Source organism: Excalfactoria chinensis, chromosome 1, assembly GCF_039878825.1.
Source record: "Excalfactoria chinensis isolate bCotChi1 chromosome 1, bCotChi1.hap2, whole genome shotgun sequence".
Taxonomy (NCBI): Eukaryota; Metazoa; Chordata; class Aves; order Galliformes; family Phasianidae; genus Excalfactoria; species Excalfactoria chinensis.
This window is the reverse complement of record NC_092825.1, coordinates 71,056,564-71,069,678: the sequence shown is the minus strand read 5'-3', so window position 1 is coordinate 71,069,678 and position 13,115 is coordinate 71,056,564. Positions and strand designations below refer to the sequence as shown.

General features: G+C 41.5%; 1 protein-coding gene across 1 annotated transcript in view; it reads left to right on the top strand.

The window, feature by feature from the left end:
* The window catches only part of ANO2 (anoctamin 2), a 179,234-nt gene that overhangs the window by 144,052 nt on the left and 22,067 nt on the right, over positions 1 to 13,115 (top strand). The window contains exon 20 of the mRNA XM_072335289.1: positions 8,686 to 8,834. Coding sequence (XP_072191390.1) covers positions 8,686 to 8,834 — 149 coding nt within the window. The remainder of the gene's footprint in view (positions 1 to 8,685; positions 8,835 to 13,115) is intronic.

Here is a 13,115-nt window from a genome sequence, read left to right as displayed (position 1 = left end):
TAGTTCCAAAAATATTTTGTCTTACTGATGCTGCTCCCATCTTCAGCTGGGTAGTTACTGTTGTTGGTTCAGCTTGTCTCAATTGTCCACGTGTCTCTGATGCATCGATCCACAGTGTCATTGCATTTTACAAGTCCTCTGTCTGGTCAGGAGGGAATGATTTCTGTAACATAAGAATTTGAGCCTCCAGAGTTTTATTTTCTGGAGTATATCTTTGGACTTGTTCTTTACCAAATGTGAATTGGGCTTGAAGTTTAAGATATCTGTCTCCTTTAGTGGCACTGGATAATCAGGTACATATAGAAATCTAAGTGTATACATTTTTCCAGTGGTTGGAGGAATGGCTGCACTTCAGCTTTCCTGGTGGCACTTATTATTGGTGTTGTTTGATCGCTTATTTGTCCCTTACATGTTTTTATAACTAAATATTGCACCTGTATCTATTAGAAACTTTGTCTTTATTCCCCAACCTGTTGTAACCAGGGACTTGGCTGGGGTCTCACCCTCCCATCCTGTTCTTTTTGTATTTATTGCCGTTATACCTATGGCCTTTGAGAGGTCTGACTCTGATCTTCTGGATCTCTGCTGCTGTTTCTTTGTGAGCAATCCCCTTGTCAATGCCCAGATCTCAAACACTGTCTGCACTGATCAGGTTTCAGGTTTCAGTACTGAGCTCTCTGGCCTCATATTTCTCTTCTTGGTTCCAGCATTTGTTATACCTTAGCATAAATTGTCTTGTATGTTTTCCCTCATCCCCCTTTCAATTTCCTGTACTATGACCAATGCCAGTAATTTCCTGTCTCCATCCTCTTCCTTTCTTTCCTTTGCTGTCTGTTTCCTCCTGTTTCCTCCTGTGCCTTCCTCTGCCTGTACTTCTATACTTTTTTTTTTTTTCCTTCCCCTGGCCATCATTACAAACTGGCTCAGCTCTCTCACTCTCTTTGATCTTCCAGGCACCACTCCTGCTCCTGCCTAGGAAATATCCCATTTTAAAATTTTATTTTCCCTTCAACTAATCTTGACCAATCAAGAATTTTGGTGCCCCAAGTGAATAAAAATAATAATAATAATAAAAAAAACTGGTTGCGTCTACCAAATCTCCAGCCCTGGAGGCTTTCAGCGCTAATGCTGGGATATTGGGTTTCCCAGACCTCTGCAGATAAGGACGTTCTCATTTGCAGTGTATTCCTTCCCACCCCATCCAGGTAACACTGTTTCAGCAGTAGTTTTCAAGTGTCTCTTACCCAGGTTCTTTCTTTTCGTGTGTTCTGCTTGCGAGCTTCCAGGGGATGGTGCTGGGGTTTCTTACATTACTCATCTGTCTTGGCAAGCTGCAACCAAACACAACAACCAAAATACACAATAATCTAAATACACCTTATACTGGGCAATTGTCCCTCTTCAAATTGCTAGGTAATGGAGTCTGCTGACTCCCTCAAGGCATGATTGTACACCAAATTCCTTCAAGGAGAAGCCATAACCAATATCCTCTAGCAAGATGGGAACTTTACTCTTTTGTTGTGCGTGTGGTGTTTTGTTTTCTCTCTCCTCACAGATCCCAGATTTCTACAAATAATTTTAATGATTTCTCCAATTCATCAATTATTACAATTTTCAACTATTTTCCTCTGCATTTTCCACAACCCTCTTCACTATGTCTGGAATGTGCATGTTGCCTTCATGCACTGTAACACATGCATGCTGCAGCTACAAAGAGCAAAGCTTAACAGACTTTGCAGATCCACCACAGAGACACAAAAAATGAAAAGTTCAGTTCTGTTACAGTAATGCTCACATACAAAATCACAATTCCAACAACCCTAGTGAAACACAGTTATTGATAAATGACCAATAAATGATGGTTTTGGTTTCTCTTGGGTGTCTTGAATCTCTCAAGTGCCACTTCACAACATTACTTTTGGGGAGTCATAGAGTCTGGGTCATCCTTTTCTCAGGATTTACCCCCCCCCCTTAGCAGGGGCTAGCACCCTGTTTCTCTTGAGGGGCGTCTCTCAAGCACCCCCTCACTATGTTACTTCTGGCAAATGTGAAACCTGTCCTGCCACACTTAGGATGTCTCCCTATTGGCATGTGGGGTACATATTCAGGGATTCCCCCTTTACCATTCCTCTCCATACATGATACAGATTTCTGTAACGCTTTACCAGAGGCAATAAAAAAAGGAGTGTTTTACCATATTCCAGGGAACCTGCAGCCAGACCCAACAGAGCCAGAATAAGGGAGAGCTCCTCAGTAATCACTTGGTGTGCATGCTGAACAGAGATCCCCCACCAGTCCATGGGTCCTCAGTTGTGAGTGCCCCATTTGCATGCCAAGAGTGTCATCTAAAATCAGATGATTTGGATACCTAATAGCAGTATTGTGAGACTTCCTTATGCTTCTTGAGCAAAAATCTGCTGAGACTGATCCTGAAAAAGAAATCTACCTCTTTCTCACTGAGGGGGCTTCTTGGCATGCAGAAATCAGAAGCTAGAATAGTTCTTGATTATTACTAGATGACAACTTTGTTTACAGCTTCATTTAAAGATGTCATAATGTTCACAAACAAGTGAAACTGCTTTTGGCAGGTTCTTGGAGGTTCTAGGCAAAGTATTTACAGATAGGCCAATAGTCATGTACAGAAAGAAGAGCAGAACATACAGAAGTGTATAAATTGATTCACTTGTGCATGCAAGTTTTGTAGTTGTTGCAGGATCATACACAAGGTTCATAGTTGTCATTAAGATCATAGATGTTGCAGGATTTATTCAAGAGATGTTTCCAGAATGTCCATTTTTTTTCTTCAAGAAAATCCACCACCAGGTACCACTGAAGCATGGAATGAATTCTTCATTAACATTGAAGCATATCAGAGTTCAGTGTTATTCCTCCTGCTGGTGGTCTGGTGGGCCACAGATTATAGGGGGAGTAAAATAAGAGCTTAACTGGTACCAGAGCATGCAGGTCCACCCTTCAAGGTAAAATACATGAAGTATTACAGTCCTGGGTCAATATTTCTGCCTGAGCAGGGATCTCATCCACTTGGCCTTCTTGATCAGATGGTTTGTAGCAGATTCCCACTACAATTTCTCCTTCCCCTGCTTTTCCTTTAATCCTAATCCATGAACTCTGTCAGCTCCTGATCCATCCCCAGGTGAGGCTCCATGGACTCCAACTGGTTGTTTATGTAGCGGGCACCACCCTCTACCCTTCTTCCCTGCCTGTCTTTCATGAAGAGTTTATACCTGTCTATTCCTACACTCCAGTTGTGAGAGCTATCCCACCTCACCACAGCAATGCCAATGACATCATAGCCCTGTAGGTACGTGCACATCTGTAACTCTTCCTGCTTGTTCCTCATGCTCTGTGCGTTTGTGTACAGGTGTTTGAACTGAACTCTCATTGAGGCTAATTTACCAGTTTGCTTCATCCTGCACTTTGGGCACTGTCTTCCTTGCCTGTGATCCAACTCCAGGCCTAGGGCATTCATTGATGTCATCTGTCTCAAAGCAGGATGGGTTGAGGACACCCTTCCTCAGCAACTCTAGTTTAAAACTCTCCTGACTAAATTGGATAGCTTGTTGCCCCTTCTCTGAAAGATGAACCACATCCTCTCTCAGGATACCAGATTTATCAAAACTAGTCTCATGGCCTAAATAGTCAAAGCCCTGTTCAAGACACCACTCCTTTAACTGTTGATTGATTTTCTCAATTCTTTCAGTCTTTTCCCACCCTATGCCTTTAACTGGGAGGATTCATGAAAAGACTACCTGTGCTCCTGAGTCCTTAACTGCTGCTCCCAGCTCCTTGCCGTTCCTCTTCATATTCTTCAGGTTACTCACAGCTATGTCAGCAGCGCCTGTGTGAAACAGCAACTGCAGGTAGTAGTTAGTAGGACATACAAAGTCAGGCAACCTCTCTGTTACATCCTTGATGCAGCAGCAGACCTCTCTAGATAGTAGGCCATGCTGGCAGATGGGTACTTCTGTACTTCTAAGAAGAGAATCACCCACTACTCCCACCTGTCACTTTTTCTTGGTTGCAGTAGATACTATGCAAGTGGGAGCTGGTCTGGCTGCCTTAGTCAGTTTTGAGGACTCATTACAGTTTGTAATGGTTCTGCAGAAGCTTCTCAGGCTTTGAGGCAGGCTTCTTCATCATATTACTCTTTGTCCTGGTGGTTTGCCATTTCTCTCTGACTGGATGAGTTTCTGGAGGAGTCTGGGGCTGTTTGGCTCCAGACTGTGGATTCAATACAGGTTGTGTGTGAATCCAGCTGTATATCTCCATTTCTGCCTCCCAGATGGTACAAAGCCATAAAAAGCATAAAAGCTTTTATAAGCATTTTATAAAAAGCATAAAAGCTCTAAAGCATAGTCACATGTTGCAGGAGGTCCTCCACCTGGGTATATGTTATGCAGGTGAGTTTACCACCCACCTCTGCTCCAGGAGCAAGGCCTAGGCACTTCCCATAGATCAGTCTACACAGCTGCTTCTGCCTTCAAGAGCTCGGTTTGGGTGGAGACACTGATCATGTCCAGGGTGGTTCTGTGAATGGTGTATACCACCTTTGCTAGACCTGCAGTCTTAGCTCAGAAACAAATTCTACCTCAAGGGTCAGTTGGAATGAGCACCCTTCACTTCTGCAGCTGGCAGAATTTCAGTTTTGTGCTGTTTGAGCTACTATTCCAGCTGCTGCCCACCCTACTGTGTCTTTTAGGGGCATGGGTTTGGCCTCTGTATGCCCTGGCAACAGCTGTGCCATGTCAGCCTCTCTTACAAGAGCTGCCAATTGCTGTAGGTTTACTTCTCTCTTGGTGTTTCCCCAGCAAAGGAAACCCCTAAAACATCCTTATACTTTGAGATCTGTTGTTCCAGTTCTGATTGGGCTGTATCTGAAGCAGCTGCTCTTGGCAACTGAGTCTAAAATGGCTGATACTGTTGAAAAACATGGTCAAAAGGAGAAACTAAGATGCCAGCTCATCTGATCTACGGGATGTGGGAAGCAGAACTGACCTGTGTTTACCTAAGAACTGTTAGCAAACTGTTCTACTGGCCACAAGTAGCCCCAGACATGTGCTTTAAAGGCAGCTGCTCTTCTCTGTCAAGAAGCCCAGCCCATGTATGCACCCATCTCTCAGCAACAACTGAACATCAGTGTCCCATTAATGCTGTCTGGGCTGAAACCAGGACATAGGGAGAATGCAGTTCAGTGGTAACTCAAGTCATGGCAAATAATTTTATGTGTTTTGATATATTAGGTAAACACAGTACTATGAACAGTAAAAAATAAGCAACCTTTCCATTCTAATACATTAACTTAAGAACAGGTTTCAAGATTGCTGAAATTTTTTTTTTTCATATATTTGTAAATCCATTTTCAGTTGACACATTACCTGAGAATTTTCAAATGTAATGTATAATTGCAATCAGATATTCAACTCAAAAATTTGATAATGTCTCTTTTCTAGCCTTGTATAAGAACTATCTTACCAAAGAAAAATATCCCTCAATTCAAACTCACACTTTATGTCTTTCCTATTTAGCAGTATGTATATTTGTGAACAACTAAAAGAAGAGAAAGTGTAAAATCTCATAAAAAATCACAAACACTTTGAGAACTCACTATTTGCACCCACTTCAGTCAAATCAGATTGATGCATTAGTTTCACAAAAACAAGGTCAAATATCCCACCAGTGTTGTGGTTTTATTGCTCTCTTTTTTGTTTTAATAAAAATATTAATAGCTATTTTTTTATTTTTTTTACTTATATACATTAATTATATTACATATTTTATGAGGGTTGTCCTGAAAGTAATGCCTCCTTTTTTGCTATATAGGGCCCACAGTTTTGTGGGCAGATGTTGGTGGTGTGGCAGTAGATACTGAGCTTTCCCAGGCACCTATACAGGCTGGGAGGAGTGGTCCTTGAGAGCAGCTTGGCAGAGAAGGACCTGGGGGTCCTGATGGACGAGAGACTTAACATGAGCCAGCAGTGCGCTCTGGCAGCTCGGAAAGCAAATGGGATCCTGGGCTCCATCAGGAGAGGGGTGGTCAGCAGGGATAGGGAGGTGATTGTCCCTCTCCACTCGGCTCTTGTGAGGCCCCATCTGGAGTACTGTGTACAGGTGTGGAGCCCTTAGTACAAGAAAGACATAGAGATTTTGGAAAGGGTCCAGAGGAGGGCCACGAAGATGATCAGGGGCCTGGAGCACCTCCCCTATGAGGACAGACTGAAGGAGTTAGGCTTGTTCATGCTGGAGAAGAAAAGGCTTCGGGGTGACCTCATTGCAGCCTTTCAATACCTGAAGGGAACCTACGCCCAGGAGGGGAGTAAACTCTTTGAAAGAGCAGACAATAGCAGGACTAGGGGAAATGGATCCAAGTTGAAGGAGGGAAGAGTTAGGTTGGATGTTAGGGGGAAGTTCTTTACTAGGAGAGTGGTTAGGCCCTGGAACAGGCTGCCCAGGGAGGTTGTGGATGTCCCGTCCTTGGAGGTGTTCAAGGCCAGGTTGGATGGGGCCCTGGGCAACCTGATCTAGTAAATGTGTATGTTTGGTGGCCCTGCTAGGCAGGGAGGTTGGAACTACATGATCCTTGAGGTCCCTTCCAACCCGGGTCATTATGTGATTCTGTGATTCTGTGTGTAGTGGAATTCCAAGCTCACAGCCTGAACCAATGGGTGAGCTTGGGGAGTACGTGAGTGCCTGGAGTGGCGTTGGGGATTTGGGGCCACCCTACTTCCATGCAGTCTGAGTCTGCATGGGTTCCCCCCCTTATGCCTGCCCTTTTCTCCTGCAGCGTGACTGTACAAACAGGGGAGGGTTACATTCCTCAGTTCACCCCTTTCTCCAAGCTGTTACTGGGAGGTTTGAGTTAATTCCTTTTGATATCTTTTCCTATAGTGCCTATTTTTCAAATAAAGTCTCTATAATTGCCCTCATTTGCCCTACACCCATGAATATTCCATTATATTTTGTTGCTTTGTGACAGATGTCAGCAGAAGGTCAGTCTGACAAAATAGTTTCTGACACAGAAGTGTGTCTGCAAGCAAAGGTGTAGAACTGAATTCTCCCATGAAGAAAATGTTGCACCCATTGACATTCATTGACGCTTGCTGCAAACTGGAGACCAAACAGTGGATGTGAGCACAGTTAGTTGGTGGGTGATGTGTATCAATGGTAGCAACAGGGACTGTGAGTCACCTTCACAAGTACAGGTTTTAACAAGCATGGCACACAGGCTGTTGTTCATCACTGGTGAAAATGCAGAGCTAATGGTGATGACTATGCTCAAAAATATTTATAGCTGATAATTTGCTCTATCAGAATTACAATGCTCATTGTAGCCATTGTAGTTTCTCTGAAAACAAATAGGAATTACTTTCATTGTGGCCCATGTATATGTAGCCCAAAACAATTCCTTTTCATTCAGTGCATTCTAGGCAAGCCTAAAGGCATAACTTAAGGACAATTCAGAACTTCCAAATCTCATATGAGAAATCTGAAAAGGATAGTGATACAGTTGTGCAAGTACACAGAATATCTAACTTCTTGTGAAATTAGTTTTTCAGGGTCTACAGGGGTCTGCATACTTTGTCTTGTATATTGTCAGTTAACTCTCAAAAGAGAACAGCAATTTCAGAAATATGTATTTTCTCATGTAAAAATTTAAACAAATCTCTCAAATTCCATAGCCATAAGGGAATTAAGACTTTCCAGGAGCAAAGGAGCAAAAGATATTGTTTAAACTTGACATTTTGTAAGTATATGTTTCATTATTTTTATTAATTGTAGCCCCATTATTATTTTTATTTTTTTGAATCGAGACAAGTGCTTTCTATTTAAGATTCTACAAGCAGTAGATATGTATACATACACATATCCATTTGCTGATTTAAATACACTACAACATATGCTTGAGATCAGAAATGACTGGAATCCAAGCATCTTTGTTTTCTGTTGGTTATGGGGCTGACTGAAAGTCAGTGAAGTCCTATGTAACTGCACACCTATCAGTAAGTTAGATACAGTTTTTTTTTTATTTTTTAGTGCTGCAGGTTTATCAGCAGAAGCAATCATTTGGCGTTGACAGTGGGAAGTCTTCATGCTTAAACTGCATAAGTCTACCAGGTTTATGAATGAGTATATTCTAGTATTCTCGTTGATTGGCAATATATACGTTGTCATTTTGACTACAAAATATACTATATGGAAGTTTCCAAATTTCATGTTGAGAGAAAAGTACATCTGTGCAACATATGAAGTACGAGCATTTTACTTCCAGGTCTTTGTTTGCTTGTTTTTCCTTCTTGAAGGAGATGCATATTAGTAACTACTATTATTTAAGTCCAATGTGCTTAAGCTTCAGAAATATGCTTGTTCATTTTTTTTCATTATACATATTATGTGTCTAGAGACAAGTAATTACTATGAAGTACTGGGTCCAATTTTATCATAGCATATTGTGGTGTTGTAACACTCTTCTAATGCAGGAACACAGGAACTACTTCATTCAGCAGCCTGTTAACTGTCAATAAGTAGCAGCTTAGGAGAAGCTGCAAAGCAAACCTTTGTGGCACCAAAGCAACTTGATATTCATTTTATGTTCTAGTACAAAGATTTAGGCCGTGTCCTATTGGGAATAAAAAAAAAACAACATAGGTCTTACCTTTTGTTCCTCAGGAAATTAAAGAAGCTTATCAGGAAGATGAAGGATGAAGGAACTGAACCAAAGAAAATGGACACCAGGCAACCAAAGGACCCTCAGCAGTGGTATCTTGACTACACCCTGGAACCTTTCACTGGGCTGACTCCAGAATACATGGAAATGAGTAAGACTTCTGAATTCCTTTTCTGCAACAATAGTTTTTTCATAGGACTAACAAACATATGTTGTATGACATGAAACATGTTGCATTAGTTGAAAAACTAATGCATGGATTCAATGCAGCATGTCTATATCATTCTCTATGTCATAGGTTACCCTAAAATCTACCGGCACCCATGACAGGGGTATAGACGATCTGCAGGGCCGCTATCCCAAAAGGAAAAGAAAACAGGGAAAGAGAAAATAAATACAGCGGCAACGATCTAAGGAGGCACACTTATTTACTAAATACTATATCGGAATACAGAATAACACAATATAATGCAATATAATTGGAATTAAGGCTAACAAATCAAGTAAAATAAGAGAGAGTGAGTCCCGAAAACCGAGAGGCCTACTGTAACTCTAGGAGAAACGGCTGGAATGCTTCCACACACTCTCCCATGGCTGGCAGGATGCAAGAGAGCGAGTCCAGCACTGAAGTGAGATTATATAGTCCTGGTCATATGACTGACCGTGGTGTTCCCTGGGACATTCAGTCTTCCTTCTGTGAGCAGCTGATTCGTCAAAATTATCTCTGCTTAACATGATGTTATGATGTGGAATACTGATAGCAAAATTACAAAATTGCAAAACCATGACACTCTACAAGGGAGCACATAAAAGAAAACAACACTTCAAGTGGGTTCATAGTTGCGCTGAAGAAGAGGATTCTTTCTTTTGATCAGCTAGCAATGCTCTTCCTAATGCATCCCAGGAGTCTGTGAGCTTTCTCTGTAGTTGTGGCACATCACTAGCTCAAGTGCACCTTGTCATTCACCAGAACCCCCAGTTCTTTGCAGAGTTGCTTTTAAAAACAAGTCACTTCTCTGTATCAATGCCTAGAGTTATTCTTCTTGGGTGCTAGAATGCATTTTCCTTTGCAATACTTTGTGAGATTCCTCTTCATCCATTTCTCCAGCCTGTTGAAGTCATTCTCAATAGCAGCAAAATCTGTGTTGCAGGTTCTCTCAGCTTTATTACAATTTCTCATTACCTCTTCCAATGTGGAAAAAATCAAACAAGCCAACAAACAAATACACACATCAGTTCTAAAATATACATAGGTATTTCCTCACAGAAGCGTACTACCCTTTACAGAAGAAAACTGTAGGAATACCTTTTTTTTGATTTCTTAGTTATGTCTGACAGTTGCGTGAGGTTAAATCATGCAAACAGCATTCCAAGCTATGTTTAATAGGTAAAGCCTGTAAGAGTTTCTCATGTAGCTAAAAGAGACTTAGAATGGAGAGCTGTTATTCTCATGGTACTCATAGAGTGCTTAGGCCTGCAGATATTGAGTTGACCACACTTTCTAATAAAGTCCTAGGCAAATCTGACAATTATGGCTGTCTCCCAACTTTCATATTTTAGCCAGCAGATTCTCCACCTTTGGAACATCCCATACGTATTATCTCTGTTTGCATTGCTGTAAGTATAAGCAGCAAATATAGCTGCTTTAAAGCAATCTTGAGGCACACAAGAAAGATAATGGTCATAATCCAGTAATAAAGAAGGGATCACATAACCCTTTCAGACGATCAGTGCTCACTGAACACTCCAAATGAAGAGTCCCCAAATAGAGACACTTCCTTTGCACCTGCCAGCCCTCAAATGAAGTTAAGGAGGTGTCACGGGTTACCTAGATCTACTTGTGGCCATGACAGGGGGCAGCTGTCCCGTAGGGCCCCCAGCCTGGAAGGGAAGGGAAAAAGGGGAATGGGAAAAGAGAACAGTGGCAGCAATCTAAGGAGGAAAACTTATTTTACTAAATATGATGTCAGAATACAAGATAACACAATATAATACAATATGATCGAGGCTAATAAATAGAACAAAACAGAGAGAGAGTCCCCAGAAACCGAGAGGCCTACTGTGAACTCTAAGCGACACGGCTAGAACACTTCCCACTCTCTGAGAGTCTGAGACAGAGAGAACTCCAGCCTGGGAGTGAGATTACACATGTCCTTCTCCCATGACCTATCTCTGACTGCGAAGTCCTCTGTTATAAGTAGTTTTCTTCTGAGAGCTGAGTATTCGGGACTTTGTTATTCCGCAGAACTGGAGTATGAGCTTTTTAATTATCCATACTGCACATGATGTTAAGTGGATGATGTGGAATATTGACATGCATGATGATGTGGAATATTGACAGCAACAATACAAAACCATGACAGAAGGGGTGGAGCCAGGATCCACTCCTTCTCATCACACAGGCGTACTGTTTCCACCTGTGTTCCCAGAGCAGGCTGCACCCCTTCAGCAGGTGCTTAATCACTAATTCAGGCCATGACCTAGCAGTTCCCATATGATTGTTCTGACAGATGTCACATTTGATCATCTTTCAAGACATTTTATAATAGGATAAACCCTATTTAATTCAACAGAATTTAAATTTGTAAGGACCACCATATGAGGTGGTTGCATTTCACAATTACTTGAGTTGATGGAAACTGTGTCAGAGATCAGTACTTTTTCAAGGTTGGTGTGCTAGTCCACAGTTTGTTTTTGCCTATTAGAGAGGTTAAGTACATTGGTGGAAAACCAGACAGAGCTGGCAACAATCCTTTCTTGAAATGGCAAGATGTAACTATTTACTACTGGGGTAAAACAGTCCAAGAGACAGCCATTTATAATTTACACTTGGTAGGATCTGGAGCTGCGTCTGCTACTTCACAAAAATGCCTCAGTCAAAATTCAATACCTATCAGAGAGGAGCTGGATAGCTAGCATCTTTCTGATCTGGTACACTATTTGCATATCATTAAAAGACTCTTTGATCTGAGATCAGTGTGGGCATTTTACATCATTTGAGATGCAGCATGAGTGTTTTCTGCTCTCTCAAAGTCAACAGAACCCATGAGGACAGAGTTTTGAAAAAGAACTGAACAACTCAATTTTGCAGCCCTGGTAAACAATACAACTTCAGCTGTCCTCAGGGAAATGAACCTGATAAGCAGCAGCAGAGAGAGATACTAGGGAGCACGTAAGAAGCCATACTTTTCACTCTAGATGCAAAGCAAACTTTTACTGTACCACAGCCCTGCACCTGTCTCAGGAGTAGATGGTATAGAAGCAGTGAAGTACAAAATGGGTGTGGTGTGAGTGGGGAAAAAGAGAAATACTCTAAACAAACCTAAGCTGCCTGCTGCTCAGGTGTCTGTCAGAGTGATGACAGGTCGGTCTGCTAGCTGGGTGTTGTCTAGTGAGCAGTTGTAATGTTGACTGTGTGTCAGTTGTCTGGTGGCAAGTAATTGCATTGTGGATATAACATGGAAACAAAAATGTGACAATAACAATCTTTTTTTTTTTTTTTTTTTTTTTTTTTTTCTGTCTTACTAAAAAGTCTACCTCAACCCATGAGTTCTGTTTGGTTTCCAGTTCTCTACCTCATTCCATTTTGGAGGGAGTGAACACATAGCTGTTCTGTGCTTAGCTACCTGCCCTGTTAAAGAACTCATCTTAGGATCTAAGTGTTCCAACTCCTATTACCGTAGTCTTCTCTGTCCATGACCATATTTTGTTGATTTTCCTTTAGGATTTAATTATTCTGTGAATTATTTCAGCACAAGATTATTTTGATTCACGGAAACTCTATTGCAAATTTTAAAAATTAATCAATGATAAAAAATATAGATGTTATATAACTTCTAAAAATTTCCATGTGTTCCTATGCTCAGACATAACTCAAATGTCTGCACTTCAACTTCCAAAATGCCTTGATTAATAAGTAGTCTCTAAGAACAATGACCTTTAGTTGTGATGAAACAATAAATAAACTGTTCATAAATATTTAAGTCTTGTCCTCACATATCTGCTGTATCTAATATTCATTCTAGGAGCTGCGTTGCATGACTAGTTGCAGTGAGAACAGCTAATTACAGCAAAAGCCCCTGGCAGGGTAAAGAGGAGCCAGACTTCTTCCCAATAGAGCTGGGGAAGCAGACTGGGGTGCAAATTCCCTCTTGGGACTGGAGACAGCTGTGATAATTAAGGTGTGACTGACAGACACAAGAACAGCATAGACTTGAGTGTTAAGAACCAGTCTCCTGCTACTGAGAAAGTTACATACTGGTGACCTCTCCTGGCTGTAGCTGGGGACTCCCACACATGGAGATGTGGGAGAAGCTCTTTCCACTCCCTATTAACTGTGACAAATTTCCATAGCATCTGGTAGCAACAGTACTGAAAACTTGATGTGAAATGCCCATATAAGAGACTACCCTTGATTCACTGATGAGGATAT